This window comes from Falco rusticolus, chromosome 2, assembly GCF_015220075.1.
Source record: "Falco rusticolus isolate bFalRus1 chromosome 2, bFalRus1.pri, whole genome shotgun sequence".
In the NCBI taxonomy this organism is placed as follows: domain Eukaryota; kingdom Metazoa; phylum Chordata; class Aves; order Falconiformes; family Falconidae; genus Falco; species Falco rusticolus.
Window position 1 is genome coordinate 77,029,297 of NC_051188.1, and position 26,378 is coordinate 77,055,674.

The window sequence follows — 26,378 nt, forward strand, 5'->3', positions numbered from 1 at the left end:
TTACTCCATACCATTTACATCATGCCCCACTTTCCGATACAACCTCGTTAACCACCATCACCCTTCACATCCTTTGATATAATGCACGGGCATCATCCCCCTAGTCTATGCGCCACCTCTGCAAAGATGTCTGTAAAATGTCCACTGAGTTCACTGAGTCCATGAACACGATCTCTCATGGTGGTCACTCAGGAGAGGAGAGGTCGTGTGCTGCACGGGGTGATTCAAAGCCAGCTCAGGTTGGGTCACCGCTGCACTTGCACTGCTGCATGTAAGGCTTGTCCTCCAGTGGTTCTGGTGGTTCCTGCTCTAGCCATGCCTGTAACATGAAACTCAAATCATGGCTTACGACAATTTAAAGGTACATCCATTACAGTCTCCACCCCTGGACCCTTTGGACCACCCTGTAGTGTTTAACATTGCAGTGAACTCCTCCCCTTGCCCCTGCTCCGGCTTGGACTTACCCACGGACTGCAGTCCCTTAGGGCTGTACCTGCTCCACGTGGAGCCTCGGCTACGAGCCACAGCCTCTCCAGGGGTGTACCTGCTGCGGCACAGACTCAGCCACAGTCCCCTTGACCCGAGTTCACACTGGAGTTCCAGCCTGTCCAGCACAGAACAGCAGCCATGCCCTGGCCACGTGCCAGCCCAGGCACATTGCCATGGCTGTTACCAGAATGTTCCCGGGCACAGCGCGGTGAGATGATAAGCAGTGCAGCAGCACAGCAAGCAGTGAAAGCAAGAAGCAGCCACTAATGAGCACTAGACCCTAATATACAGTAAGGCAAGCAAGCCCCAGGGCCAGCACAGAGACCTGCCCCCCAACAGCTGAACAGCAATAACAGCTGTGAATTTGAACTAGCACATTCCAATCAAATCAGTTGTTATCTCGAACGCTTTGAGCCCACGTTGGGCACCAGAAAGGACTGTCGTGGTTTACCCCCAGCCAGCAACCAAGCACCACGCTGCTGCTGGCTCACTCCCCTCACCCAGAGGGATGGGAAGGAGGATTGGAAAGGAATGTAAAACTCAGCAGCTGAGATAAGAGCAATCTAATAGGTGAAGCAAAAGCCCCGCACACAAGCAAAGCAAAGCAAGGAATTCATTCACCGCTTCCCATGGGCAGGCAGGTGCTCGGCCATCCCCAGGGAAGCCGGGCTCCATCACACCTAACGGGTACTTGGGAAGGTAAATGCCATAATGCCGAATGTCCCCCCCTTCAGTCTTCTCCCAGTTTATATACTTGGCGTGATGCCATGTGGCATGGAATGTCCCTTTGGCTAGCTTGGGTCACCTGTCCTGGCTGTGTCCCCTCCCAGTTTCCCGTGCCCCTCCAGCCCTCTGGCTAGCATTTATTATATAATATATATATATAAAATACTAAATAATATATATTATTATATATGATTTAGTGTAAGTATCACCCAGCAACAACTAAACATCAGTGTCCTATCAACACTGCTCTCACATCAGAGCCAAAACACAGCACTATACTAAGTGCTAAGAAGAAAATTAACTCTATCCCGGCTGAAACCAGGGCATCCACGCAGAATAGTCTGTCTGGAGGTAATACGGGTGAGCTGGCTGTGCAAACCGCGCACGCTCTTAAGCAAGTGCATGCACTGTTATCAGCCACTCTTTTCCCAGACCCACAGCACAGACAGGTCCCCAGATAAGCTGGATGATTTCCCATTTATGATCCTTTGGTCTACGCTGACTGCATTAAGCTGGAAGGATTTCAGTGATTTACAGAGACAGTTCATTTGCAACTTTAAGGCTTCCTTTTCAGAGCAGACAGAGCCCCCCTGACCATTACTGCGCACACTTTTGACAGCAGGAGGTGGCAGTGCCACTGTGAGCAGCAGGTGGCACTCTCATATATGTAGACTAGAAAGTGGCTTCCGTTTTCCAAAAATCATCTTGTATTATTTTCTGATCTTAGGTAAGTGTTGAGTTCTAGTAAATAACTTTTTTTTTTCCCCCACAAGACCACTGTAAGACATTGAAATAAGAATTTCAGATGTTTGTTTCTAAAATACAAATAGTACAGAACCAGGGCCAAACTTAGAATTACATTCTCCTGCTTGGCAATGCTGCTAGATAAGAGCTAAAGGAAACTTTTGGGCAGTTTCTGTAATTCTGTCTTCTCATGTTTGTCATCCTCACGGTTGTACTTTTTATAATACTTTATCTACTTAGCCTGCCTCCACCCCACATATTAGCATATGGAAAATTCACAATCTGAATGAAATTGTGGCTGTTCTTGTTAACTTAGAACAACGCGGAAATCTACAACCTGTTTGTGTGGGTAAGGTTTTTCCTTGCTGAAATAGTTTTCTGACATAGTTCCTTTAAGATGTGTAGTTACAAACCCTTTAACATATTTACCTTAAAGTTTAAATGTAAATTCCTGGAAAGGAGTAAGTTAAGTTGAACAAGTGACAATATTAACCCAACCAATTACAAAGAGCGACTGTCTCACTGAGAATGGTTATTCATCCAACAACAGTCACATCCTAAAGGCACACGGTGCCACAGCGTAGAGGTTGTTAATACAGCTTTTTCCCTGTCAGCACAGGCTGGTCTGCAACAACTCAGCAGTGCTGCTTCTCACACAACTACCATATTTTTTTTTTCACATCAAAACTCAGCTGTAGAAGTCTTATAAAAGGGAAGATGTTATAATGCAAAGAATAAATATATTCTCAAACTAAAACCTTCTGACTCATCTTGTTTTTCAGCGCTATCTTACACAAATTGACAAGGGCAACAATGTAAGCGCATTGTTTTTCTAATCCAGGGAAGAGCCACACATGAACAACTTCGGTTCTAACCATTCTTCAAATAAGACTCATATGCCCAATCTGACCAAAACACACTTGGTGTTATTTCACATCACTTATTTCATATTCATCTTAAAATATTCATCCCACACTACCATCCTGCATTGGTGTAGCACCATTTATTATTAGACTTTCAAAGACACTATGCAGTATTTTATTACAAGTCCCACACCCTCCCTCCAGTACAGATAAACCTAGTAAGTCCCCTTACGCCTGGTGTAAGAGGTCTTGAAAGGACCCTGGAACAAGTATTACAGAATGAAATAGAGAAACTTACTAGGTATTTCTACAAGTTGTAAAAATACACAGAATCATTCGTTCGGGATATGTCTGAGAAGCATTGGAGCAAACAGTGGTGAACTCGGAAAGAGCCCTGACACATCCATCCATGTAGGCTCTTGCAAGGCAGGCGAAGTCTTGGCAAGATCTATAGAGAAATGAAAGCACGAGAACTACCAGCAGGGCTGAGCCAAGTGATGTGTTTTCAGTTGAAATAAGACCTTTTAGTTTGCCTCTGAAGAATTTTGTCCTTTTTCAGTAAATCCTTAAAGTGTTTCTCCTCCGACTGTTTACATCCTGCAGAGCTTCAGCGGAAAGTTCTCTGTGATGAGATGATCATCGTGCAGAAGAACAACAATGTTAACTTCAAACTCTGGAAGAAGAGGAAAAAAATTAAAATAGTCTGCTATGAATCTGAACTGTAGCAGTGGGATGAGAGGCAGAGAGCTCCTGCTCTCAGGCCAGCATTTCACAGGGCTCTTCCAAGTCATTTCATTGCCCTATCTTCCTGTGGGAGGGATGGACACGGTACTCCACGCAGAGCCTCACCGCAGGCATCCCAGACCTTGGACCCTTCCTAGAGCACCTTGGCTTGTTCTAGTCTTTGGGATTCCCTGGATTAAGCTCTGTATCACTGAGAAACTATGACACTGTCCTCTGGACAACAGGCAGAGTTCAGACATCTAAGATTAAAATGTTTTGGGAAAGATGCCTCACGCCAATAGGCGTTGTTCGGAAGCACGTAAATGGAAGAGCTGGGGAAGAGACTCCTCCCCGGCTGTCAGCACAGAACGCTGCCTTGGAATCTTGCACTGTATACGGCCTTAAGAAATCAAACTCCAAAATACAATGTACCTTCAAACCATGAAAAATTTCAAAAGAAAATCTACTCTTTAAATCCTAAGTTGTGTTGCTCAAAACTAAAATCAGTATCACATCTATAACAACCTAAATGGAGACAGAATACAAAGTCAGATAGAGTTGATAAATGAAGGGAACGAGAGATCAAAATAAACTGGAAACAACTGTCCTTTTTTAGAATCTTTGTAACTTTATTAAGACTGTTCTTTTAAGTAGATACTACAGTAATAGTAGCAATTTGTCACTGTAAATTACTATTCAATAGCTAGAAATGGCAAAAACTAGAGGAGAATATTGTTTTGGGGAAAATCACTGTACCCATCAGCTGCAAAAGTTTTCTTGGGGGGAACAGAAACAGGCAAAGCCGAAAAACTAGTTGTGCACGCTTGTCCAAGACGTACAGCAGAAAAGTAGGGCTTCAGCTGGGAAGGATCCTAAAGGCAGGGACTTGTAGTTTCAATCTGATACAATAAAAAAAAAAGAACCACCAAATTCCAGCAGAACAAAGGGGAAAAAAAACAGGATAGCAAAGAGAATTTCTACAGTAATTATTTGAACAATCGAGGAAACCCCTGTTTCAGGTGTGTGTTAAGAAACGGTTGGATTTTGGCAACAATAAGTAGGAAGAAGCAGCTGGTGTAGATCAAGAAAAGCAAAGTCACGTACAGCCTAACCTTATTTTTTCGAGTCTGTGCAGCAGAAGGGGAAACAAAAAGGAGAGGAAATAGAGGGGTTCTTGCTGGTGATAAAAAGGAGGAAGGGATCACCTTGCCATTTTATTCTTGAACTTGTACTCAAGTGTTTAATCACATGTAACTTTTTGGCAGCAGCAATTACCTGCCATTACACTGCTTTTCTCCCTTTACTATATAATTCTATTAGAAGTAGCTTAATAGTTGCACAACTGTTTTCAGTTAGAGGTATGTGGGCTGTATTTTCTTGATTTATATGAAATACAGCAGACTACAACCCTGTTCAGGAAACCTCTACAGGGAAACAGATGGATGTCCTTGGTTCTTGCAGTGCTGTCAGCAATTTATTCTGTTACCAGCCAGAAGTTAAAGTAAAACTCAAAACTTGTCTCAGATGAAAGACGCCAACACAGCATCAAGTCCCCCACACTTACCAACTTTGAAGTTTGTTGTTTCCAGGGTAGGGCAGGTGAACAACCTGGGAAACACCATGTATATAGGAACTGGTAGGCCCCTGCAGATGTCCCCATCAGCGATCTGAATATTCTGTATTTCTGTGGCATCTCTGGCATAACCTTCCGCACACCCTGGTGAAAGCGGGAAATTCAGAGGGAGAGGAGGGGATGGGAAAGACAGAAGAGAAAGCAGTGGCCAAAATTTAAAACAAAGATAGGCTGGCGCTGAAGGGAAGGTACGTGTGGGCAAAACATTTTGCCCTCTGACCTGCAAGTTTTCATGTCAGCACTTAACCTCTATGATCCTTAATTCCTTATTTAAATTAATGTTTGGACCATTCCCCCTAAAGTGCCAAACAATTTTTTGCAAGTCTTTTTAATTAGACTGATTTTGACAATCTTTCCTATTTAAGCTGGAAGAGTGCAAGTGGTAATTACTGCAGTCTATTTTACACAAAGTCCACTTGAGAGAAACTTACCACAGGTTTCCACACGTACTAACTGCAGCTCAATACTTTTGACTGCAGCCTCTGCACTCTCCACCACCAGCTCCCCTGTCAGTGGCTGTGTGATGATACAGTTCGTAGAACTGAGATGACCTCTGATGAGGAATTTTGGAAGTGAAGCTCTCTAAAAAGATTGGGGGTGGGGGGAGAAAAAAGACAGACACAACTGTGAGAGCAGACTAAGAAAAAAAAATACCTTACAGAAAGTTACCAAAATCTGTAGGAAACCCCAAAAAGTTGCAAAGTTAAGAACTCAAAAGTTCAGAAATGCTTCAAGTAACTTAAATAACATAAAAATACATGTCCTTATGTGGATGGGTTAAGATACCTCTTACTACTCGCTCTTTTGACATGCACCCCCCTACTCATTCCATCCACAGGACCATTCTTCCTGGAGTGAACGACAGAACTTGGCTATTAGAGTTAATCCAGAAGTCAGGAACTGCATGCTGAAGGAGGTAGGCTGGCAGCAGCTCAGAGGACGGTTAGGTCGAGTCAGCTCTAGAGAACTGCATGCTGGTCCCACTTTGTACGGACTGCAGCACAGTCCACCATTCAGCACTTTTCCCAGCTTTTAAATTTTCTCTCTAACAGCCACTACTACTGGGAGGGGAGACAGGCATTTAAAAATCTCTGTTTAATGCAAGATGTGGCACTCTGCTTACATACCAAGACACCAATTAAGTACAATTAATGAAGAGCTTAATTTGAATACAGGATCACACTTTTAAAATTTTCTTTACAGCAAGCACGTTTCCTACTTGTTAAGGAAGGAGCAGTAAGAGTAGCTTATTGAGGATGACAGTCTATAAATCAGTTTCCATAAAAGACCAAAGCAGGGGCTTTGCTCCCCCTGCCCTCCCCTTCATGAAGCCAGCAGGCATCACAGATACTCTCTGCCAGCAGAGAAACTCGCGTGCCAGAAGCTCCAGTTACATTTCAAGTCCTGGCGGGAGGCATACTGAAAGAGTCAAGTTTTCTACCCACATCTTCAGCTCCTATCTTCTCCACCCAGCCTCCTTCAAACACTTTGAGCACCATGCTCTAACTTTCCCCTTCTTTTCCAAGCCTTATTCTTCTCTCCCTCAGTTTTTTTGTTATTGACATCTTTGATGTTAGGCCCTACCTTCCAACCAGCTGCTCACACTTGCTTGTGGCCTCAGATTTCCTTGCCCATGTAACTGATTTTTCCCTTCTTCCAAACCAACTTTCTTGTCCCAAGCTTTTTTTCTCCCAGTCTGTCTGTTTCGCTTCTTAATCCTGGCTGCCAGTAGCAATGGCAAAAAGTTCTCAGCTATTGTTTAGACTGTTTCACCCAGATACCCAAGACCTCTGCAGAATTTAGCTGTTCCACTCAAAACAAATCTTTGGGGGAAATAAAAAGAGAGGAATTTTCATGTGTTTAGTAAACGTGACCTCACTTGGGTATTTTCTCCTAACTTGAATAACAGAAGTTACATCCCTGACAAAACCACCCTGTGAAATATTGAGTCCTAATAATGTAGTAGTAAAATGTAAAGTAATTAGTAAAATTGTTTCATGATCCCTTGCAGGTTCTTCCCATTACCATAACTGGTGTAAACAGAGTTGCATCCCTGCTTCACAGGGACATCGTACAGCTATTCCCCGAAGTACAGTGGTCAGGACAGAGATAAAAGGAAATTGCAGGAGGAGAACTCAAGGCCATTTTCCTCCACCCTAGTCTACGAGACTTGCCTTTTTAAGGGCGTATTTCCCCTAGAGCCTTACTACTCTTGGCAGTATTCCTCATATTTTAATCCTAGCTAGGTCTTATTTCATAGCACCTATCATTTACACTTTTATTCATAATCCCCCACAAACGAGAATCAAGAACGTACAAGCAAATCTATTCTGGTTTTTCATCCAACCTCTCTGTGCTTTGCTTGGCTACTGCAAATCTTCTAATCCGTGTTCTATTGGTCTACTAGAAATAACAGTTCAGCCACAACCTCCAGACAAACCAAGAATTTAAATTTTTGTACTTTATATATAGCAAACCGGTGACTTTTGCAACCCGTCCACCAGGTAGTTATTTTAGACCCATATATTTTTCAGAGACAGGTAGAAGAATTAAAAAAAAAAAAAAAAGAGGCCACACATTCAATACCATTCTTTAGACTGGACTGGAGCTCTGGATCCAAGATGTCAGAAGTTTTAGAACCTACTTTTGTGGTTACGTACTTGAAATAGGGAAAGGCATAGGGTCTGCTATTAAACATAAGAAAACTTTTAATGGACAGGACTTTTTCATGATGTTCACCAGTGAGCCTTTGCTAAGCCAAGGAGTGAAGTATCAAGATACAGAAAGAAAAATACCTCAGAAAATAATTTATATGGAAACATGGTTCATAGGAAGAACAGACAGCTGACAGCTTTAGTATTTAGCAGTAGTCTCAAAAATAATTTTCCCACCAAGAATAGTTGTATCCTTGTATTTGGAAAAACATGTGCTTTCAGTGTGCAGCAGACTCCAGAGACACGAGAGGCTGCCGGACACAACCTGCTCACTCCCTCACTCAGCTAGACTTAGAAGAGTTTCAGCCATGACGGCTGGCTGGTTTCCTAGAGTCACCTCCTCCACGCTCAAGCACAGTCTATTCCCACACGCAGAAAGTCCAGCAAAGGTAGGAAGAGACCTGTGTGGATAAACGAGATGCTACTGATAAGATCGTAACAAAGAAGTATACAAAAGATGGAAACAGGGACAGGTGACCCAGGAGGAATACAAAAACACTATCCGATTGTGCAGGGATGGTTTTAGGAAAGCCGAAGCCCACCTGGAATGAAATCAAAAGGCATGAAGGGTAACAAAAAGGGGCATTAAAAATCTACCAGCTGCAAAAGGAAGAGGAGGGTAAATGTCAGCCTGCTACTGAATATGGTAGGGGACCCAGGGACAGAAGACATGAAAAAGACAGAGGTACTTAATGTCTTCTCTGCCTCGGACTTTACTAATAGGATTTGCCTCCAGGAAGCCCAGGCCCCTGCAACCATGGGGAAAGTGTGGACCAAGGAGGTTATCACTGGTAGAGGAGGAGCAGGTTAGAGAACATTTAAACCAACTGGATGTACACAAGTCCATGGGACCCGATGGGACACACCCACAAGTGCTGGGGAAGCTGACCCACGTCGCCGTGAGGCCAATTTGGATTATCTTTGAAAGGCTGTCATGAACAAAGAAGGTTCCTGAGGAATGGAAGACAGTAAATGTCACTCTTATCTTCAGTTAGGAAGATCCAAGGAACTATAGACTCCTCAGCCTTGCTTCAGTCCCTGGGAAAGCGATGGAGCAAATAACACCAGAAGCCAATCCCAAACACACCAAGAAGAAGGAAGTGGCTGGAAGCAGTCAGCATGGATTTATGAAAACAAAATCATGTTTAACCAACCTGATAGCCTTCCATGCTGAAACAACTAGCTTGGTGAGCAAGCGAAGAGCAGTGGATACTGTTTATGTCGGCTTCAGCGCTGTTTTGGATACTGTTTCTCCTGGCAACCTCACTGACAAACTGATGGAGTACAGACTAGGTGTGCAGGTTAGACACTGACATGGACTGAGACCGACCTGAACTGCTGGACTCCAAGGTTTGTGATCAGTAGCACGGAGTCCAGCGGAAGGCTAGTCACCAGTGGTGTACACCGCTGGCTGGGGCCAATACGGGAGCCAGTATTAGTTGACATCTTCAGTGATGGCTTGGATGATGGACAAAGTATCCTCAGCAAGTCTGCAGGTAACACAAAATTGGAAAGAGCCGTCGATTAACCAGATAGTTGTGTTGCCCTTCACAGGGTCCTCAACAGGCTGGACAAACGGGCCTACCGCATCCTGAGCTGCACTAGAAAGTGTTGCCAGCCGGCTGAGGGAGGTGATCCTCCCCAGCTTTTCAGCACTGGTGAGAAAAAACTGGGGATAGCGCGTCCAGCTCGGGACTTCCTGGTACAAGAAACAGACTTACTGGAGCAAGTGAAGCCATTGCTGGATTTGGCCATGAAGATGGTTAAAAGCACATGACACACAAGAAAGGCTGAGAGCTCGGATTGTTCATCCCTGCAGAACAGAAGGCTCAGGGGGATTTTATCAGTATGTATAAATATCTGATGAAAAGGAGTAAAGAAGACAGTCAGGCTCCTCTTGGAGGTATCTAGTAAAAGGACAAGAGGCTATGGCAACAAATCGAAATAAAGGAGATTACTTTTAATTTTTTTGTTTATTTTTTAATCCTGTGAGGGTGGTCAAACACCTTAACACTGCCAAATGGCTGCAAGTCTCCATCCTTTGAGATACTGAAAACTTTACTACATGTGGCCCTGAGCAGCCTGCTCTAGATGACTCTGCTCCAAGCACAGGGGCCAGACTAACCAGTCTCCAGAGGTCCCTTCCAACCACAGTAACTCTGTGAATATGTAGAATAAGGTCAACACCAGCATGAAACAACCAAACAGCTCATTAGGAGGTCTGTTCTGAGAAACAAGTGGAAGAGTTGGTCTAAATTCAGAACTCTGGAACTAAGAGCATTGGAAGGCAAACTGGGGATGCAGAAGGGAGACCTAAAGCAGGAAAACAGTCGTGTTAACAAAAAGAATGCAACAGGAACATCTGGAAAAAGAGCACACAGGTTTCAGTGGAAAAAACAGAAATTCACAGAGGTAAATGACCAAGACAGCTATACTGTTCATACAAGTTTCCCAAAGCCACATGGGGCTGTAGAAAAATGCACGATCAAGGTTCAAAATACATATTTTTAAAGGATCTTGGCTATGTATGGTATAGCATGTTTTCCCTTGCTTCACTATCATGTTTCATTCAGAAAAATTATAAAAATGTTTAACCACTACTGAACAAAGTCCCATGTTACATTAGTCACCATTACCACAAGAGATCGGGCAGAATCACTTTATTGCTTACAAAAGTAAAAAAGGAGAATGACGGTGGGGAATGAGGGGGGGGGAAAAAAAAAAAAAAAAAAAAAGGAGTTGATTATCTGCAGGGCAGCATTTAATCATCCCTCTCTTTCTCACTCAGAATCACATAAGCATTGCATTTAAAGCAAAATAAGAAAACCCTTACCTTACCTCTTTAACATTTTGCAGAGTTTCAGGAGTAATTGTGAAGTCTACTGGGCTTGGTGTCAGTTTCCCTTTCTGTGACTGCAAGTAATGAAAGAGTTTCACTGTAAGCCATGATTTACAAAACACACAGAGAGAATATTAAAAAACACAACAAAGGCAGGCAGCTGTTGGGTATGTTAAGTCTTCAGGATTGCCTTCATACTGAAGTATGCATCTAGGTAATAAAACCCCTGACATTTCCTGCCTTTGTTATTAAATAACATTATGATATTGTCTAAACACAAGTCACAATGCACCACAAATCTAAACTGTAGAAGCAGAACTGTATTAATTTTTGGTTACTTCCTGTTTGCTGATGCAATAAACTACAAGATCTTCATGTGATAGTTTCTGGCATAAGCTGTAACTACACTGAAAAAAGAGAAAAAAAAAAGGGGGGGTGTATGTGGAGCAAACCCCAAACATGTGGTAGACTAAACCACCTGGAAAAGAAGAAATAAAGAAATATGCTACCTACCTGAAGCATATGGTATGCTACCGAAAAAAAAGTGAATTTTCACATTTCTGTATTTACAAATAATTACATTTTTATGTCACTTGCAGTGTTTCCTTTCGTTATTAATACTTAGGAAATTTGGGCAGGGGAGAGTGGGGGAGATTATAAATGGACTTGCTCCATTGCTTCAAACACGTTTTAGGAAGTCTCCCTCCCTCGTGTCACCCCTGGGCACTTCGAACACGTCCTGCTGCGCTTTCAGTAACAGCTCAGGTCTCCTAAGCCATCCTGATATTACCAGGATATCCTCAGCTGATGGAATTACTGTATTGTTGATTTAATGGGCTTCGCATTCCAGCTCCTTTAATAGTAAAATAAGCAAAACTTGGTCCAGGTTAGCTTTCCACACCGGAGAAGCAGTTTTGGAGGCACATTATTACAGTTCTTCAGTGTCTAGTTATACCATTTATCACAAAACCAAGTTAAATCTTTCCATAGTGGCTGAACAGGTCCTGAGCTCTGCTAAGGTGGCAGCACCAGGCGCTTACCATTCACCGATCTCTCCTTCTCTCCGCCCTCATCAGGGAGTTGCACTGTCTTTTCCCTACATATTTAAAATAAGCGGCCAGCGCAGCGTCACTTACAAGAGACTCAACTGCACCTAAGTGGGGGCTGGCAGAGCACACCACCACCACCGGGCTAAACTTGAACTCTTAGTTAGGATCTACCCTCACTACTTAGGAATTCAAAATAACTTCTGCTGCCCAGCTGCAAGATGGAAGATGTTAGCAAAAGATTGACTGGATTTTCCCCGCAAATGACAAATTCTGGCAAAGAATAAGGTTAAGGGAAACGGTACATTGAGCACTGACAGTGAGAATTGTATGTTCAGTAAAACCTCATTAATTCGCCCTGAGAGATTCATGATTTACTGACTTGTGATCTAAGAAGTGCTGTAGTGGGAACAAGAAATAAAACCAGGAAACTGCATACTATGTAATTTGTTCAGTATTTTGACAAGTGTGGCTTACTTATAACAGACCAATAAAATGTAGTGTAATATGTGTTAGAAAATAATGAAATCTTACCAACATGAAACTTCTTTATAGCACCTAGCTAAATCTTAAAAAAAGGCACGACATCTTTAAAATAGGTACTATAGCACTAAAATAACATTTCTACCATTATTGACAAATAAGACAGAATAGTCTCATACTTTACTGTCCTATTAAAAGAGTTCAAAGGAATGATAGAAACAGTATGTTCCTGCAAGTTGTGGGATGAGAAAAGAGACTTAATTAGGCCTGCACACTCTGTACTGACATTAGATGCTCTGGACATGTGTACAAGTCAGCATAAAACTAAACTCCAATCTGATATAGAAACTTCAAATAACAAGCAGCAAAGCATTTCTTGTGAGACAGTCACATCTTATCCCACAGCGGTACCTCCACAGGAGGAAGGCTGTCTCCATGCTGCTGACTGCAGGATGTGGTTATTTGTTAATCTAGTTACCTTAGCACATTGCAACCAGGGGCCTACTTAAAACCAAAGGTGATTAAGTTGACAAGCTTCTCGTTTCCAGCTTGATGCAGTCCCAGCTTTGATACTTTGAGTCAGGGCTCTAAATCATAATTAGTCATCTGAAGTACAGAAATCAGGTATTTTCTCTTCACCAACAAACTCCCATTTCTACGACAGGCGTTGTGGGTGCCCAGAACCTCTGGCTAAGAAATGCTCAGATAATCTGAAACAGGGTTTAAAAGAATGCCGTAATACTTATCCAACCTCATCACTGTTTCAGAACTGAAAGGATGAATAAAAGAATAAACTCAGTGCGGTACAACAACATCTTATAATCCAAATCCTCTTTGTACTATTTTCTTCAAATGAAAAGAGAAATGTGTTGTTCTAATCAGAAGCGACTGAAACCCTAGCTCTTCTGGATGTTTTTGTTTTGAGGCTGTCTTCCTTTACTCAAACGTATCCTGTACGTTGCCATTACAAATGACATGGTTTTACTTGGTTTTCTAACCCTACTGCCAACCTTCTCTTAAAGGGGGGTGGGTGCGAATCTCACTTTTGTATAGTTAATACAAGCCACACTTACCAGTGAGTGGACAATGAATTCACAAGTCTTAGTTAGGTCTTTTGCTAGCAGAGAACGTCGCATATCACACCGAAGAGTATACTGACAAGAACAGGGCAGCAGAGAAAGAGAGCCTTTGTTAAGATTTCCTCTATTTCTCTCTAACTTTTCATCTTTTTAATGCATATGTGCAGAACGTTACTATTATTAATAATTTAAAGCATCATTTAAAACAGATTAGTAGGCAACATACATACCAGTGATGGGGAGAGGGGAATAAGGTAAAGAGTTATACAATGATTTTAGGTGCTCCCAAATGAAAGCTGATTTTTCTTTGTGTTTACAGTCCCATAGTCACTTTCAAATGCTTTCCCGATCTTCTGTGTTACGTTAACAACCTACCAGACTGATGGACTAACTCACTGACAGAGTCTTGGATTGCTTCAGCACCCAAATTGCGTTCAGTTGAGAGTGATTATGGTATTGCTTTTCACCGTACTTTGGTTAAGTGATTATCAATAAGATATATTCACAGCCCCTCTAATTTTAAATGTACTGTAAGATCGGATTTAAGAGCAGTAACGTTACATGCATATTTAACGGGGAACTGTCTTTAACCATACAGCTGAACTTAAAAGCAGCAGTGTGCTGTACAGTCAGGCAACAAGGTTAATTTTGCTGTTCACTGTTCAAAACCTTTGCTGATGATTTCATCCCCTTTCTCCCCTAAAAAGGGAGCCACAAAACAGCGACTGAAAAATAGCATGACCCTGGTTATCACAGTAACCATATACTGCAGCATCTGTAATATAGCCTTTCAACATACTTACAAGGTAAGGAGTTTCTTGGGGTGGGGGTTTCTTTGTTGGTTTATTTGCTTTGGTTTTAATTCCTTCTTTACTCAGACTAGCGACTCAGCTTCATCATTTCTAGCTCATGGTGTCTCTCCACACACAACCTGAATACGCATGCAAGAATGAGACGCGGCGAGCATCTCTCCTTCCCCGTTACAGATCATGGTTTCCACTGAAGTCGGTCGCTATTTGAGCGAGTCTTCTATTACTGCACTACACCTCATTCTGACCAGGGAGCACAGTGCAATGGGGCAGCAGGAACGCACAGGCCTTGCAATTTGGCCTCCCCATCAGTGTCTGATCAGAAGGTCTCTGCATGAGAAGAGACTTAAATCTCGATACTGAACCCCCAGCTAACATACTAATACCTAGATCAAGAAATAGAGGCATGCCTTTAAATTATACAGGAATTGGAGAGAGGTTTTAGAAGTTTTTCTTAAACAGCACCTCAGCACTACATTTTCCTCTTCAGAATGAAATTTAGCCCCAGCTTGTAAAGAGAAGCTACATAGATTAGAGAGGGAATGACAAAACAAAACAAATATTCACCATTAAAGTATACCTTGAAACAACTGATATTGATCACAGGGAAGTTATCTAGACTATGGAAAGCAACTCAACCAGTTTTGCACCATTTTTGACATACCTACCACAAACAACAGATGCTGCATTAGGAAGAAAGCCAAGACTGAAAAAAAGATATGGCAAGTACTCAAAAAAAAATCTGAATGTAGACAAAAAACAAGGGCATTTTCCTTTTAGTTAGTTCTGATAGGCTTGTAAATGGGGGTGGGGTCTGGTTTGTTTGTTAAGGGTTTTTCAAAATCGCAGATTGTAATGTAAGACTTCCAGTTCAGCTAAACAGCTAACAGTTTTACACTTTGTCATCAAATCCAATACTATCATCAGTGAACTACAAGTGTGCATGTGTGCGCAAAATTTTTTGCATTTAGTGAGTTCTTAATCTTTTTCCTCAAAGAAAACAAAACAAAAAGCACTCCTTGGTAAGAAAAAGTATTGTCTAAATACATTATTTACATTCAAGACATGGCTTTCCCTCAAAAAATAAACCACCCCAAAACCCCAAATGAACCTACCTATGGTAAGACAATTTTTAACCAGAAAAGGTCAAATCTAAAAACGGTGTTTCCACAAATTCATACAGACTTGGGCAGGAAATGTTACTACTCATCTCTACCAGAAAGCAAACAACTCTTGGTTTTGAAGATACTACAAGCTCTCAACACTTTGCTTTGAATATTCATTATGAGATTACACATTTGTTTTGAACAAAAGGACACTGTGGTATAGTCTTTTTCATGAAGGGAATGGTTGTACTTGTCTACAACATAAGGAGGGATCAGGTATATGTTATGGTAGTTCTGACAAGGTATTTCAGGCAAGACATCTTGTTACTGTTTACGCCATCATTCTTTAAAGATTTACTCCATATGGGAGGTCTGAAAAAATAAACAATGGGAAGATTTCCTCCAGCTAGAGGACACTTCTCACAAATGAGCGCAGGAAAAGACTCTGAACACTAGCCATCTTCGGTCCTGTAGGATTTATCTCTGTGTCTTAAAACAGATCTGGTAAGACAGTACACTTAATTTTTGAGTATTATTAGCAGCGATTCGTTGTCTACTATGCTAACGAAGTGTCACTGGTACTAGGTTAACAGTACATACACTTGTATCTGGGTATGTACTACTATACAGATTATTGACAAAATGGTAAATGCAAACTCCTTTCACACAAAAATAATCAGAACTAGATGAAAACAGCACCCTGCAAGAGAACTGTAAAAGATTTAACAAGCGTGGCAAATATATTTTATCCTTTCTCAACCTAAAGTCCCTCTTTCCAGTATGCTTTTAATTTTCCCTTGTACATCCCATCTTACATCTGATCAGTTTCATCACTGTCAACTTTTCCCAATGAAAAGCTTAAATTTGCTGAAAAGAAAAGGGAGGAGACATCACAACAGTTTCTTAAAAGCAATGTTATATTGATGGGATACTGAGATCTCAGGATGATTCCTCTGCCACATTTAAGAAGCGCTACCACCTGTGGGAAGTGTTGACTCGTAGAAATTGGAACTGAAAAAGGCAACTAGAAACTACCTACAAACTAGAACTTTAAAGGTTAACACATATCATGACTTTTAATCTCAAGTTATATCTAGAAAATACAGTATACACCAGAAGAATGATATATTAATAAAGGAAAGCTTAAAAGATATTTACTTCAAAGGATCTCTTTCTGCTTATTCTTCAATTCGATAAGAGAGAACTTACTGCACTCTGAAAAGAAAACTTTACCACAAAACTTTATCCTCTGCTTCCATGGAATAAGACATGCTTTAGAATACATTCTGCGAGTAACAAAACTTCAGCTTTTCTCCACAGATACGACTACCTTACCTGAATATTAACAAAGACACCATGATATGTCTCATACAGAACTTTGTTCCCCTTCATATGCAATGGAAATTCAAATGGAATTTCTGTCTTGCCACTGGGAAGTTTCCCTGGTTTTACCATTTCAATAGTGCTGTTAATAATCTGAATAGGCTGTAAAGACAAATATTAAGAGGTTTAGGTTAAAGCAGAGCGTCAGCCCCATCATTTCAAGAACAAGCAAAATCCACTACACTATAACCGACTTCCTGAATTTCCAGAAACTCAGGTCTTTCTTCACAATACACAGCTCTCCAGTCTTACAATGAAAAGAAATATTAAGAATGCTTTCCTCAAGAAAACAATTTGTGATCTATTTTATGGTTGTCTCATGGTAATGACCAAATGCGTCTAGAGAGCTAACTGGGAAGTGTAGTTCCATTTTAAGAGCCATAATCTAGAATAGTAGCAGCAGGAATCAACAAGTATGTGTGCCAGTTGAGCAGTTAGCCATTCCCTCCTATCTTCTCCCCAGTCCTTTCCCACCCTAAAAGATCTGTATTTATGGCTAGTCTTTCACTGGAGTAATGGTTAACTGTGATGCAACTGGGGAAGCCCGCTTGAAGATCACAATTCCTTTCTCTCCGGGGTTTTACTATTATTCTCCGTCTACCAGACAGGAATAAGAAAATCTATTGCTTCTACTGTTTTGTCTGTTTTTCAGTCATTCATGGGCAGATTATTCATACTGTACACAAATTAACTATGATACAAATAAAGACCTTCACAGGCCCTGCAGCGAGGCTATCCTAACTTAAGCAAGCTGGTTTGCAAACGTAGCTATACTGCCTCTAGACAGAGCCAGCCCTGCTTCAATCAGTACAGCCATGTTCGTGGGGAGCCCGGAGGTAACTTGCCCTGCTAGATCCCAAACCCCACACTTCCAAACTGGAAGTACTGGAGAGCAATACAGAGGCCTTCCAGGAGCTCTGCAGTCAGTTTGTGCACAGCCTCATACTCCACAAGACCATCTGTGCAGGTCCTGTATTGTGCCTAGTAACACACAACTTCAATGGCCTCCACAGAAACTATTATGATAGTGACTATTAAACCCAGTGACTTAATTAAAAAAATAAATAAATCACACAATTAATTATTTTTCTTTAAATCATGGCCCATCAATGCAATGTCCAATAACCATAGTATTTATGTTGCTGTATTTCATCCCTAAAGAAAACCTGCCAAACAGTGAAAGTTCTTCCCCCAAAATGTCATCATAATCACTAGATAATGCTGAGCATTTCTCTGCTTTCTATCATTTACATACCACAAAGTGCTGTAACTACCTGAGAGCCATTAAGGAAAGATCTAATTTGAGAAGGGAGTCAAAGGTCTGTTCTAAAATTATTAACCTGCACAGGTCTTACCTTGACAGAGTTATAGAAAGCTTCAAACACACCCACACTTTTGGCACTAAGCTGCAGGTTTACTGATCCTTCCATTGTTAATGAGATGCCTTGGTGCTGGACTGTGTCCTTACTTGTTATGACCACGACTCCAGAAAGAACTTCCTAATAGAAGAAAAGACAGCATGAAAACATTTAAGTAAATTTGTTCTATAGCCCTTACTCAGACAGCATGCTACCTGATTTTCAATCTCAAGAACAGTGTTCCTACAGAACAGCCTCACCTTGTCAGAAAGGACAAATACTGATCATGAAAGCAACGTCAGAAAGAGACCTCTGTACTTCCAGTTTGATTTCTTTACAAATATTCTGCTCCTCCTTGTAGAAGTACTAATCTGAGTTTCAATTTCTTTCCAAAGTATCAAAATCTTCCCCCCCCGGAAGATGAAAAATAGCCTCATAACCAACTATCAGGTTAGATGGTAATAGAACAAGGTCCATTTCACATGTTAGAATGAAATACCAAGAGGGAATTTTATACAGAGTGGGACAGACAGCCGTGGGAGACGGAAGAGAAGGCATAACTGTAAAGTGACAGCCAAGCTGAGGATAAATCTTGCCTCAAAAGCAAAGCAGAATAGATTTAAAACAAATAAATAAGTAGTTGTTCTGCTACACAAGCAAATTCCATGCTACATGGGAAACAGTTGGAAAGTGTATCTGAATTGGAGGCACAAGTTTTGTGACTCAAGAGATGCGTCACCCAATTAAGAATGCTTTGTCTACAAAACTGTATTTGCACAGGAAAACTGCATCTTCGAAGTTCTAGCACTGAAAAAAAGATTAACTGCAGGAGAGCAACACACAGTTCATTTTACATACCCCATAGTTTATCCTTCCCCTCTCCCACAACAGAGAATCCACTCCAATCCAAAGTTCCACGTCAAACATTCACACACATCTGGAAATAGCAAGGGATTTGAGAACCTGAAGAAAGTTTCTTGGGGCTAACCTTCTCTTCTGCTCGACGGCAATGCTCTCTGTACCTTCAGCAGACTTGCAAACCAGACACCAAACTACAGATCGTTCCAACCAAAGGATAATTCAGACTGCCCACTCTACACTCGACCAGTTAAAACCAGTCTAGTTCTGTAAATCTCTGACAGATGCTACTTGAATTTTGCCAGCCTTTTGTCTTTACCAGTGGTACAGGGTGACAATATAGAAAATGGGTCAGGCGGTTTAAAGCAGAACTGGACAGCAGAACATCAAGCATCACATTGAAGGCTGACATGCTGCAAGTCTGAAAAGAGGACCTGCAGCAACTGGGAAATGCCAGTACAGGAGGCACAGGCACAAAAGGACGGTGAAGAAAAGCTGACCTAAATACTGTGCTGCTTTGCTAACGGGCTTTAATTAGTACAAGCAATTAGGTTATTGCTTTGAAAAATGAGTACAGCTGAACTATAAGAAGCAAGGACAATCCTGAACATATGAACTGCTTTAATAAATGAGAACAGTCTCCCGCCACACAGCAACAACCTATTCCAGAGCTATCGCCTACATACTTTCACACGAGAAGGGTGTATGTATTTGGGGCAGAAACGAGAAGAATGACTTGAAGTTAAGTATGAATTGTTCTTCTAACATTCGGTGTCTCTTAAGAAATGAAAACACACCTCAAAACCACCTTCTAACAAAAACTTTTAAAGGTCACTAGTGTGGGAGAGGAAAGGATCAAGAAAAAGATGCTGTAGTATTTACTTTTAACTGTTTATACACAATCAGATTATATTTCTGTTTGATGTGGGGGGAGGAAATCAGCTATGTCTTTTCCCAAGAACAGCTACTCCGTCATTTTTGTGTGAAAACAGGGTCCCTTCTAAATAAAGCTCTCAGTTACTTGTCCTTCAAAAAAGGACAAAACGAAGAGCATAAGCTCACCATAGCGTTCGAATAGTTTGCACACAATTTATGAGAAAACTTCACTTTTTCAAAACACTTGCAAACGTGCATTCCTAAAAGCTACATGGCAACACTTAATACTAAACTAGTACTGTTTTCAGTCCATGTCAAAAAGGGGTTAAATCTACCTTTAACACCACAAAACTATAAAGGCATAGAAAAAGTCACCACTGGAATGGAACCCATGTACTACAATGTAGTAACCTAGAATCAGTTGCTTCTACTCAGCTTTTCACTTTCTCCCTTACTAGCAGCTCCTCATGGCTTCACCATGTGACAACAAAACTTTGCAAGATGGAACTAAGCTAATATGGTTCTACACACTTACTCATCTGAACAGAGTATCCATCCACAGGAAGGCCGGTGTATTATGCAAAGCAGACAAAGCAGCAAGGTACATATGCTAAACTGCAAACAAAACATTCTTGTGAGAAGACTGCCACCGATTAATGATCCCAAACAAGCTTTTTAGCCTTCTTGTCAGTTCCTTGCCATTCAAATATGCACACGAAACTGCCAGGAAGACTGACACTTTCAAAATGTCAGTCACTTTCAGGGTCACAACAAAGATGAACACCTGCTTCATGTGATCCAGCAGCACAATCCCTTGTTCCTCTAGTCATGGAGCAGACTCACCCAAGTCCGGCTGGGGACGATTTGAAACAATCTTCAATCAGTAACACAAAATGGTACATAACATGCATACAGAATTTTATCTTGGGACTCCGAAGTGACATCTCGACTTCTGACTGAACTAGACAGCTATTCAGTATCTATGAACTATGTAAAGACTACGCTGTCCCATGAATTGTTGGGAAAATTACTTCTAGTGTTAAAATATATACTAACTCCAATCTGTTTACACTGTCATGTCTGTTTGCTACATTAAGGAGACAGAAAAATAATTTTAGCTAGATATTACGTATTTTCAGATTGTATCTGATCACTTGACAGCATCACAGATAAGAAAAAGATCATCCTAATTTTTTAGGGTTTTTTTTTCAAATGCAACGTAGCTTTGAAAAATAACAAACTAACCACAAGGCAGGTTTTCAAGACCACTTGAAACCTGCCATTACAGTTTCTGAGGTGTTGACAACAGCAGAGGATATCATACCTCACGCCATACAGAAATGCCTAACATTTTTCTAGTTCCATTTGATATCCGCTATACATCTATGGATTAAGGTCTTAGTTATTTCAGTAGAACTCCATGGTCAGTTGGTTAGCAAGACGATGTCTCAGGTTCCTTTTAGATTCCACTTTCCATACCACAGACGTTCACTTTTGGGACAAAGGGCAAACATCTGGCAATTTACAAATTCACATTAAGTTCACATAAGTCACATTTACTAAGCAGTCCTGATCATTTTATTCCACATTCCACATATTCCTCTACGCAAGCCACCTGCAAATTGTAACAACACAATCTTCTGGTTCTTTAGAAAGAAGCTGGCCACATTCAACAGAAAAAGTCTGCTAGACTCAACTAACTAGTCATAGATGCTTTAAAACCTCAATGCTCTGATTTACTAATGTTTGCTTTTTTTAGAAAAAGTAAGAGGCTTCCTCCTTATGGGCAAATTCTGACTTAAATATATTTGGGACTCATTTGTCATGAAAAGTCTTGGCTGGTGTTAACCATAACACCTTTCTTTGAATGACACATTTTTCAGGCCTTTCAGCCTAGAATTCTTTTAATTATCAATCTCAGACTAACTGCCACTGTTACTCCAGTCATCCTGTTTAGGTTTTCTAAACAAAATGCATCGTTAGTTGTGCCTGGCCCCTCATTCTTCTAGCATTCCAGGCTTTATTAAATGAGCCTCAATGGCTCAAGAATTCTCCATCCAATTAAAAAAAAAACACCCAACATCAAAACAAACCCCTCCTGAACACAGACCTTCCGTTCCTAGGAACTTAAACACAGTTTTGCTGCAGTAAGACTTATTTTGCTATTATAGGATGTGCTATTAGGATCAATTTTATTGTCTTTTTGTTCTTAAATCCCCTGTCACTTTTTTTTTAAAAAAAAAACACCCAACAAAACAATGCTATTACGCTTTTGGTCCAAGAAGTGGCAAACTTGGTTTTCTACTCATGATTTGAAGTAATCCGTTTAAGTCAGCTTTTCTCAAATCGAAGTCACGACAAAAGAAACGTTTGCTTAGTTCCTCCTGTTTCTGATGATTATAACTAACTATTTTTGGGTTTTTTTATGTACTAAAATAATTGAATAAAATAATTGAAATTGCTTACTGTTTACCACAGCACGTTAATTTAACCAACTTCCTTTTTAAAAGCAGGAACACAATCACATGCTTGCATGATGCGTGACCATTTCACAAATTTAGTGTCTAATTTCTCCCAGTTAATAAAGGACTGTCAACACTGAAACAATAAACAACAATTAAAAAGAAGAAAACAGTTGCCTACTCAACTACCTAGAACTACGGAAAGTTTTAGGATGTGAAGCAACTTCCACTTGGTGTGGGAGATTGCTTTGCAACAATCAAAAATGCTTGAATTCAGCTGGATTTAGCTCTGCACCAGGATGACAAGTAGTCTGACCCAACCCGAGACAACAGGGAACAGTATTTGAAGGTTCTGTTACATGGTATTTCAGCACCAAAGAGAAATTTTAAAAATCTTGGCCTGATGGGGAAAGCCTGTAATGAAACATCATTCTGATTCATTACTCTGACCTTACAAAAAACTACGCAAAAAAAGAAGTTATTCAGCCTTATTTCTCCTGGTCAGATATTTGCTTTAGACATACCCTTATCTTCTCCCCTCACCAGCTTTGTCACATGTACTTTCAACAGTATTTTCCCCTAACAAGACTCAAATTCAGTTCTGCAATAAAATTCAAGCTATGTTTTTTAACTTCTAGAGTTCTCCTGTAGAAGTTTGTATTAACAACTCCTGCACCTTCAGGGCCTAATTCAGTATGGAATTTACCATTGAAAGAGTCTCAGAACAGCTACTCATTAAACATGGGTCTCCCCTCGATTTGTTTCCCCTCACCTCTTCCCTCCCAGCACGAATAAAGATGTATAGCAAATATACCTAACAGTTGTAAAGATGATGGCTGATGTACATGCAACAGATTGAGAGATGCTGATTGCTAAAAAATTCCTGAATATTTCACCCAGACCATGCACTCTCAAGAGATACAGACCTTGAATGGAAGAATCTGCGGCCGTTGCCATTACCATTCTTTGGTTTAGTATCATCTAAAATCACAAGCTGAGATCCTTCAGACTGTCCTTTATCCACCCTACTTATTTTGTCAAATTTTCAACTCTGTTGGAGCTGCTCCACTATGTCTAACCTCTCTTCTGCAGAGCACCCAGCACAAGACCATTCTGATACTGACTGACAAATATTCATGATTCAAAAGATCAATTTTTGAATTATTATTATTTACTACTTTTTTTTTTTTTTTTGAGTGTTGTGCCAACCAAGCACTATCCATCTCTCTAACCTGGCTTACTGCATAGCCAGTACTGTCAGCACAAGAAAGGTGGCAGAAATTAAGTGGCTAGGAAAGCGAATAGCATTGTGGAGTTACGCTGGATTAACCATGGTCTCAGGCAAATAATGACTTAGAAAGCTCAGTAATGTTTTAGCAAATTTTTGATATTATAATGTAATAGGCACAACAAAGAGACTATACCAGTGCATAATTTAGACATCGCCTTCTCCCACATCTAAATGCAGCTTTAAGTAAGTTCAGAAAACCGAAGATCAAGCCTAGCCACAGTATCCCTTATTGCCTTGAAATTAATAGCTAGGCATACACATTGGGATGAACTGTTGTCTTTACTAAAGGAATCCCTTCATTTTCAAGTATCATTGATGCAAGCATATTTTGGGATGAAAGCTGCCATAGACCAAAGGTATTATTAGCACAGCTATTATCACTAAAATATACAACAATCTGTAAACTTCTAAAAATAAAAATCACCAACTCACAACCCAAACCCGTATACATTCCATGCCTGATTAAAGAGATTTGCAATTCCTTTCTGTCCCTACAAAATTTCTATTAAAAATTAATGTTGTAATTCTACTGTACAGCTGGTGTACATCACTGTGTTTTCACATCACTCAGAATTCCCGATTTCAGGCCTAGTTAATGAATTAAACAAAAATGACAAGCTTTTTCCCGTGGAGTTAAAAAGGATGCGAATAAACAATACTGGCAGATTTACTAACCGCAAATATCTTAATTTCAGCTTAAAGACAGAAGAAATACCCCTTTCCTATATGTAAAAAAACCCAAACCAACCCACAGCAAAAACCCCAACCCAATTTAAAGTGATATAAAGCAAGCCAAATGAAGAAACTGAAAATGGGCACAGTACCACGGTAACAAAATAAGTAACTAAGATACTTCCAGTAAGATGCAAAGGCAAAACAATATGAAAGTGAGATACATAAAGTAGTTTTTCTCCCTATGACACCATAACTAAAGGGGTGTGTTGTTTGCAAACTGATAATTTAGCTTTATGAAAGTCACTCTCTAGATGATTTGACAGTTGTAGAACAGACGGCACACACCCTTCCATTTCAATCTGTTTAAATCAGTTTTCCAGCATTAAAAAATTCAATAAATTGAAACATGCGTTATACACTGTAAGAGCCAAATTACTAACATATGGGAAAGCTGTGTGTGAAAAGGTTTTTTTTATAATACAAGTACGTGGCTGAGTAGCCAGGAAGAAAAAAAAAAAAAAAAAGACTTGAAAACTTTTGGTTAAACGATAGAATATTGCCTAGAAAAAGTGATGAGAGTCTCGGAAACGTGAGCAAGGTGTTTTTTATTTATTTTTTCCTAACAGCACTTGGAGTCTTCGACAATGAAAAAAGGCACAGCGTTTGATCAGGCAGCCGCAAAAGGTGAAGCAAGCACAGCCCATTCATCGCTATCAAGTATCAAGCACATCGGGGAAAAAAGTTAAGAAACCAGACTCCTGCCCAGTGGGAAAAAAAATCATTAGTTCCGCTCTTGTCCCAGGGCTTTATCTAAAGAGGAGATGTCCCGACAGGGCCAAACAACGCCTTAAGGTGCTTTCGGGCTTCTTGCAGAGCACAGAAGCGGAACCGGAGGCTGGAACGCCGGGGCACCGGCCCTGCGGCGACACGGGCACAAGCGGCTGCAGCCCCACCGCCCCACGGGTGAGCCCCGCACCGCCCCGTCTCGGGGGGCCTCGCCCCCCTCCGTCCCCCGGCGGGACCCCGCGGCACCGCCCCCCAGCTAGGGCCGGGGGGACCAACAGCGGGCCGAGCGCCCCAAGGCCGACGGGGACCCGCGGCTGCCTCGGCGGGGACCGAAGCGGGAGACACGGGGAGGGCGGCGAGGGGAAGCGCTGGGCGGGGCAGGGAAGGGCGCGAAGCGGAGCCGCCGCTGCCGGGGCGGAGGCCGCAGGGAGCGGGTCGTTCCTCCGCCCGAGGGCGCGCCCCGGTGCCTCAGGGCGGCCGGCTCGGTGCGGGGCGGCCGGCAGGGCCCGGCGCCGGGCGGGCAGAGCGGCCCCGCGGGGCCCGCACTCACCCCGCAGCGGTAGACCTTGTTGGCCCGCTTGATCTTGATGTCTAGCGCGGTGCCCATCGCGGCTGCCGGCCGCGCGCTGCCACGTGACCGCGGCTGTCACGTGGCCCGGCCCGCAGGGAGGCAGCTCTGCCCCGGCCACGCGCTTCCGCCGGCGGGCGTGGCGGTGCGCGTGCCCTGCCCCACCGACATCCGGGGCCCCGCTGGCGTCACTTCTCGGCAGGTGACGCCGCTTCCCGCTCGGCTCCGCCCGCTTCCCGGTGGTCATAGCAACGAGGGGAGCGGGCTTCCTGCCGGGCGGAGGCCCCAAGGCCCGGACGCGTGTGACGCGGCGCGCCCCGGGGACTACAGCTCCCGGCGTGCCCGGAGGCCCGGCAGGGCCCGCCGCGGGCGGGGGGCGCCGCCTGGCCCCGTGGGACGGGGAGGCGGCGCCCGCGGGGAGGCGGCGCATGCGCAGGGCTGCTCGGCCGTAACGGCCGGGCTCGGGGACAGGCCCTCGCGCGTGCGCAGGCGCGCGCCGTGCGCCAGTGGGCGGGGCGGGGCGGGGCGCCGAGGGGGACTGGCCGCGCCTGGGGGCGCCGCGGGCGGGGGTTGGCGCCTCTCGGCGCGGGCGCGCGGGCGGCGGGGGCCGGTCAGGCGGCTCGGTGCGGGCCGCGGCGCTGGCCTCGGGCCGCGCGACGGGGCGGGACGGGGCCCCGCAAGCGGCGGCCGCGGCCCCTCTGGCCGGGGGCCCTGTTCTGGCCGGTGCAGTAGCGTTGGGCGATAAGGAGAGGCCTAGCGGTCTTTAAATTTACACTTCTGTCCGCGCTGAAGGGGATTAGCCTTACGCGTGGCCTATGGTCGTAAGAGCCTCTATATGTATGAGGACGAAACTTGTCTCTGTTATAA

At 42.6% G+C, this 26,378-nt stretch overlaps 1 protein-coding gene across 6 annotated transcripts; it reads right to left on the reverse strand.

The window, feature by feature from the left end:
- Positions 1-1,978: 1,978 nt before the first annotated feature.
- VPS26C (VPS26 endosomal protein sorting factor C) lies at positions 1,979-25,900 on the reverse strand. Of its 6 annotated transcripts, none has more exons than XM_037376510.1 (8): positions 25,494-25,857; positions 17,993-18,136; positions 16,590-16,739; positions 13,334-13,414; positions 10,731-10,805; positions 5,610-5,760; positions 5,110-5,262; positions 1,979-3,495 (listed from the first exon to the last, which is right to left on the reverse strand). In XM_037376510.1, the coding sequence occupies exons 1-8, from the start codon at positions 25,548-25,550 to the stop codon at positions 3,413-3,415; spliced, it is 894 nt and encodes a 297-aa protein (XP_037232407.1). In that variant the 5' UTR covers positions 25,551-25,857; the 3' UTR covers positions 1,979-3,412. The 6 variants fall into 6 exon arrangements, 5 of the variants coding, with proteins under 5 accessions (XP_037232407.1, XP_037232406.1, XP_037232408.1 ...); XM_037376509.1 differs by lacking the exon at positions 25,494-25,857 and adding an exon at positions 18,854-18,971; XM_037376511.1 differs by lacking the exons at positions 1,979-3,495; positions 25,494-25,857 and adding exons at positions 4,082-4,444; positions 18,854-18,973.
- Between the last annotated feature and the right edge of the window lie 478 nt (positions 25,901-26,378).

Bases quoted from the DNA above. Each gene is read 5' to 3' on its own strand.
- VPS26C (XM_037376507.1), bottom strand. From the start codon at position 18,922: ATGTTTGACGTGGAACTTTGGATTGGAGTGGATTCTCTGTTGTGGGAG. The intron at 10,806-13,333 runs GTAAGTGTGGCT...CATTACTTGCAG, and splicing joins AATTCATTGTCCACTCACTG to TCACAGAAAGGGAAACTGAC. The intron at 8,294-9,222 runs GTCGGTCTCAGT...TTATCCACACAG, and splicing joins CTTGGAGTCCAGCAGTTCAG to GTCTCTTCCTACCTTTGCTG.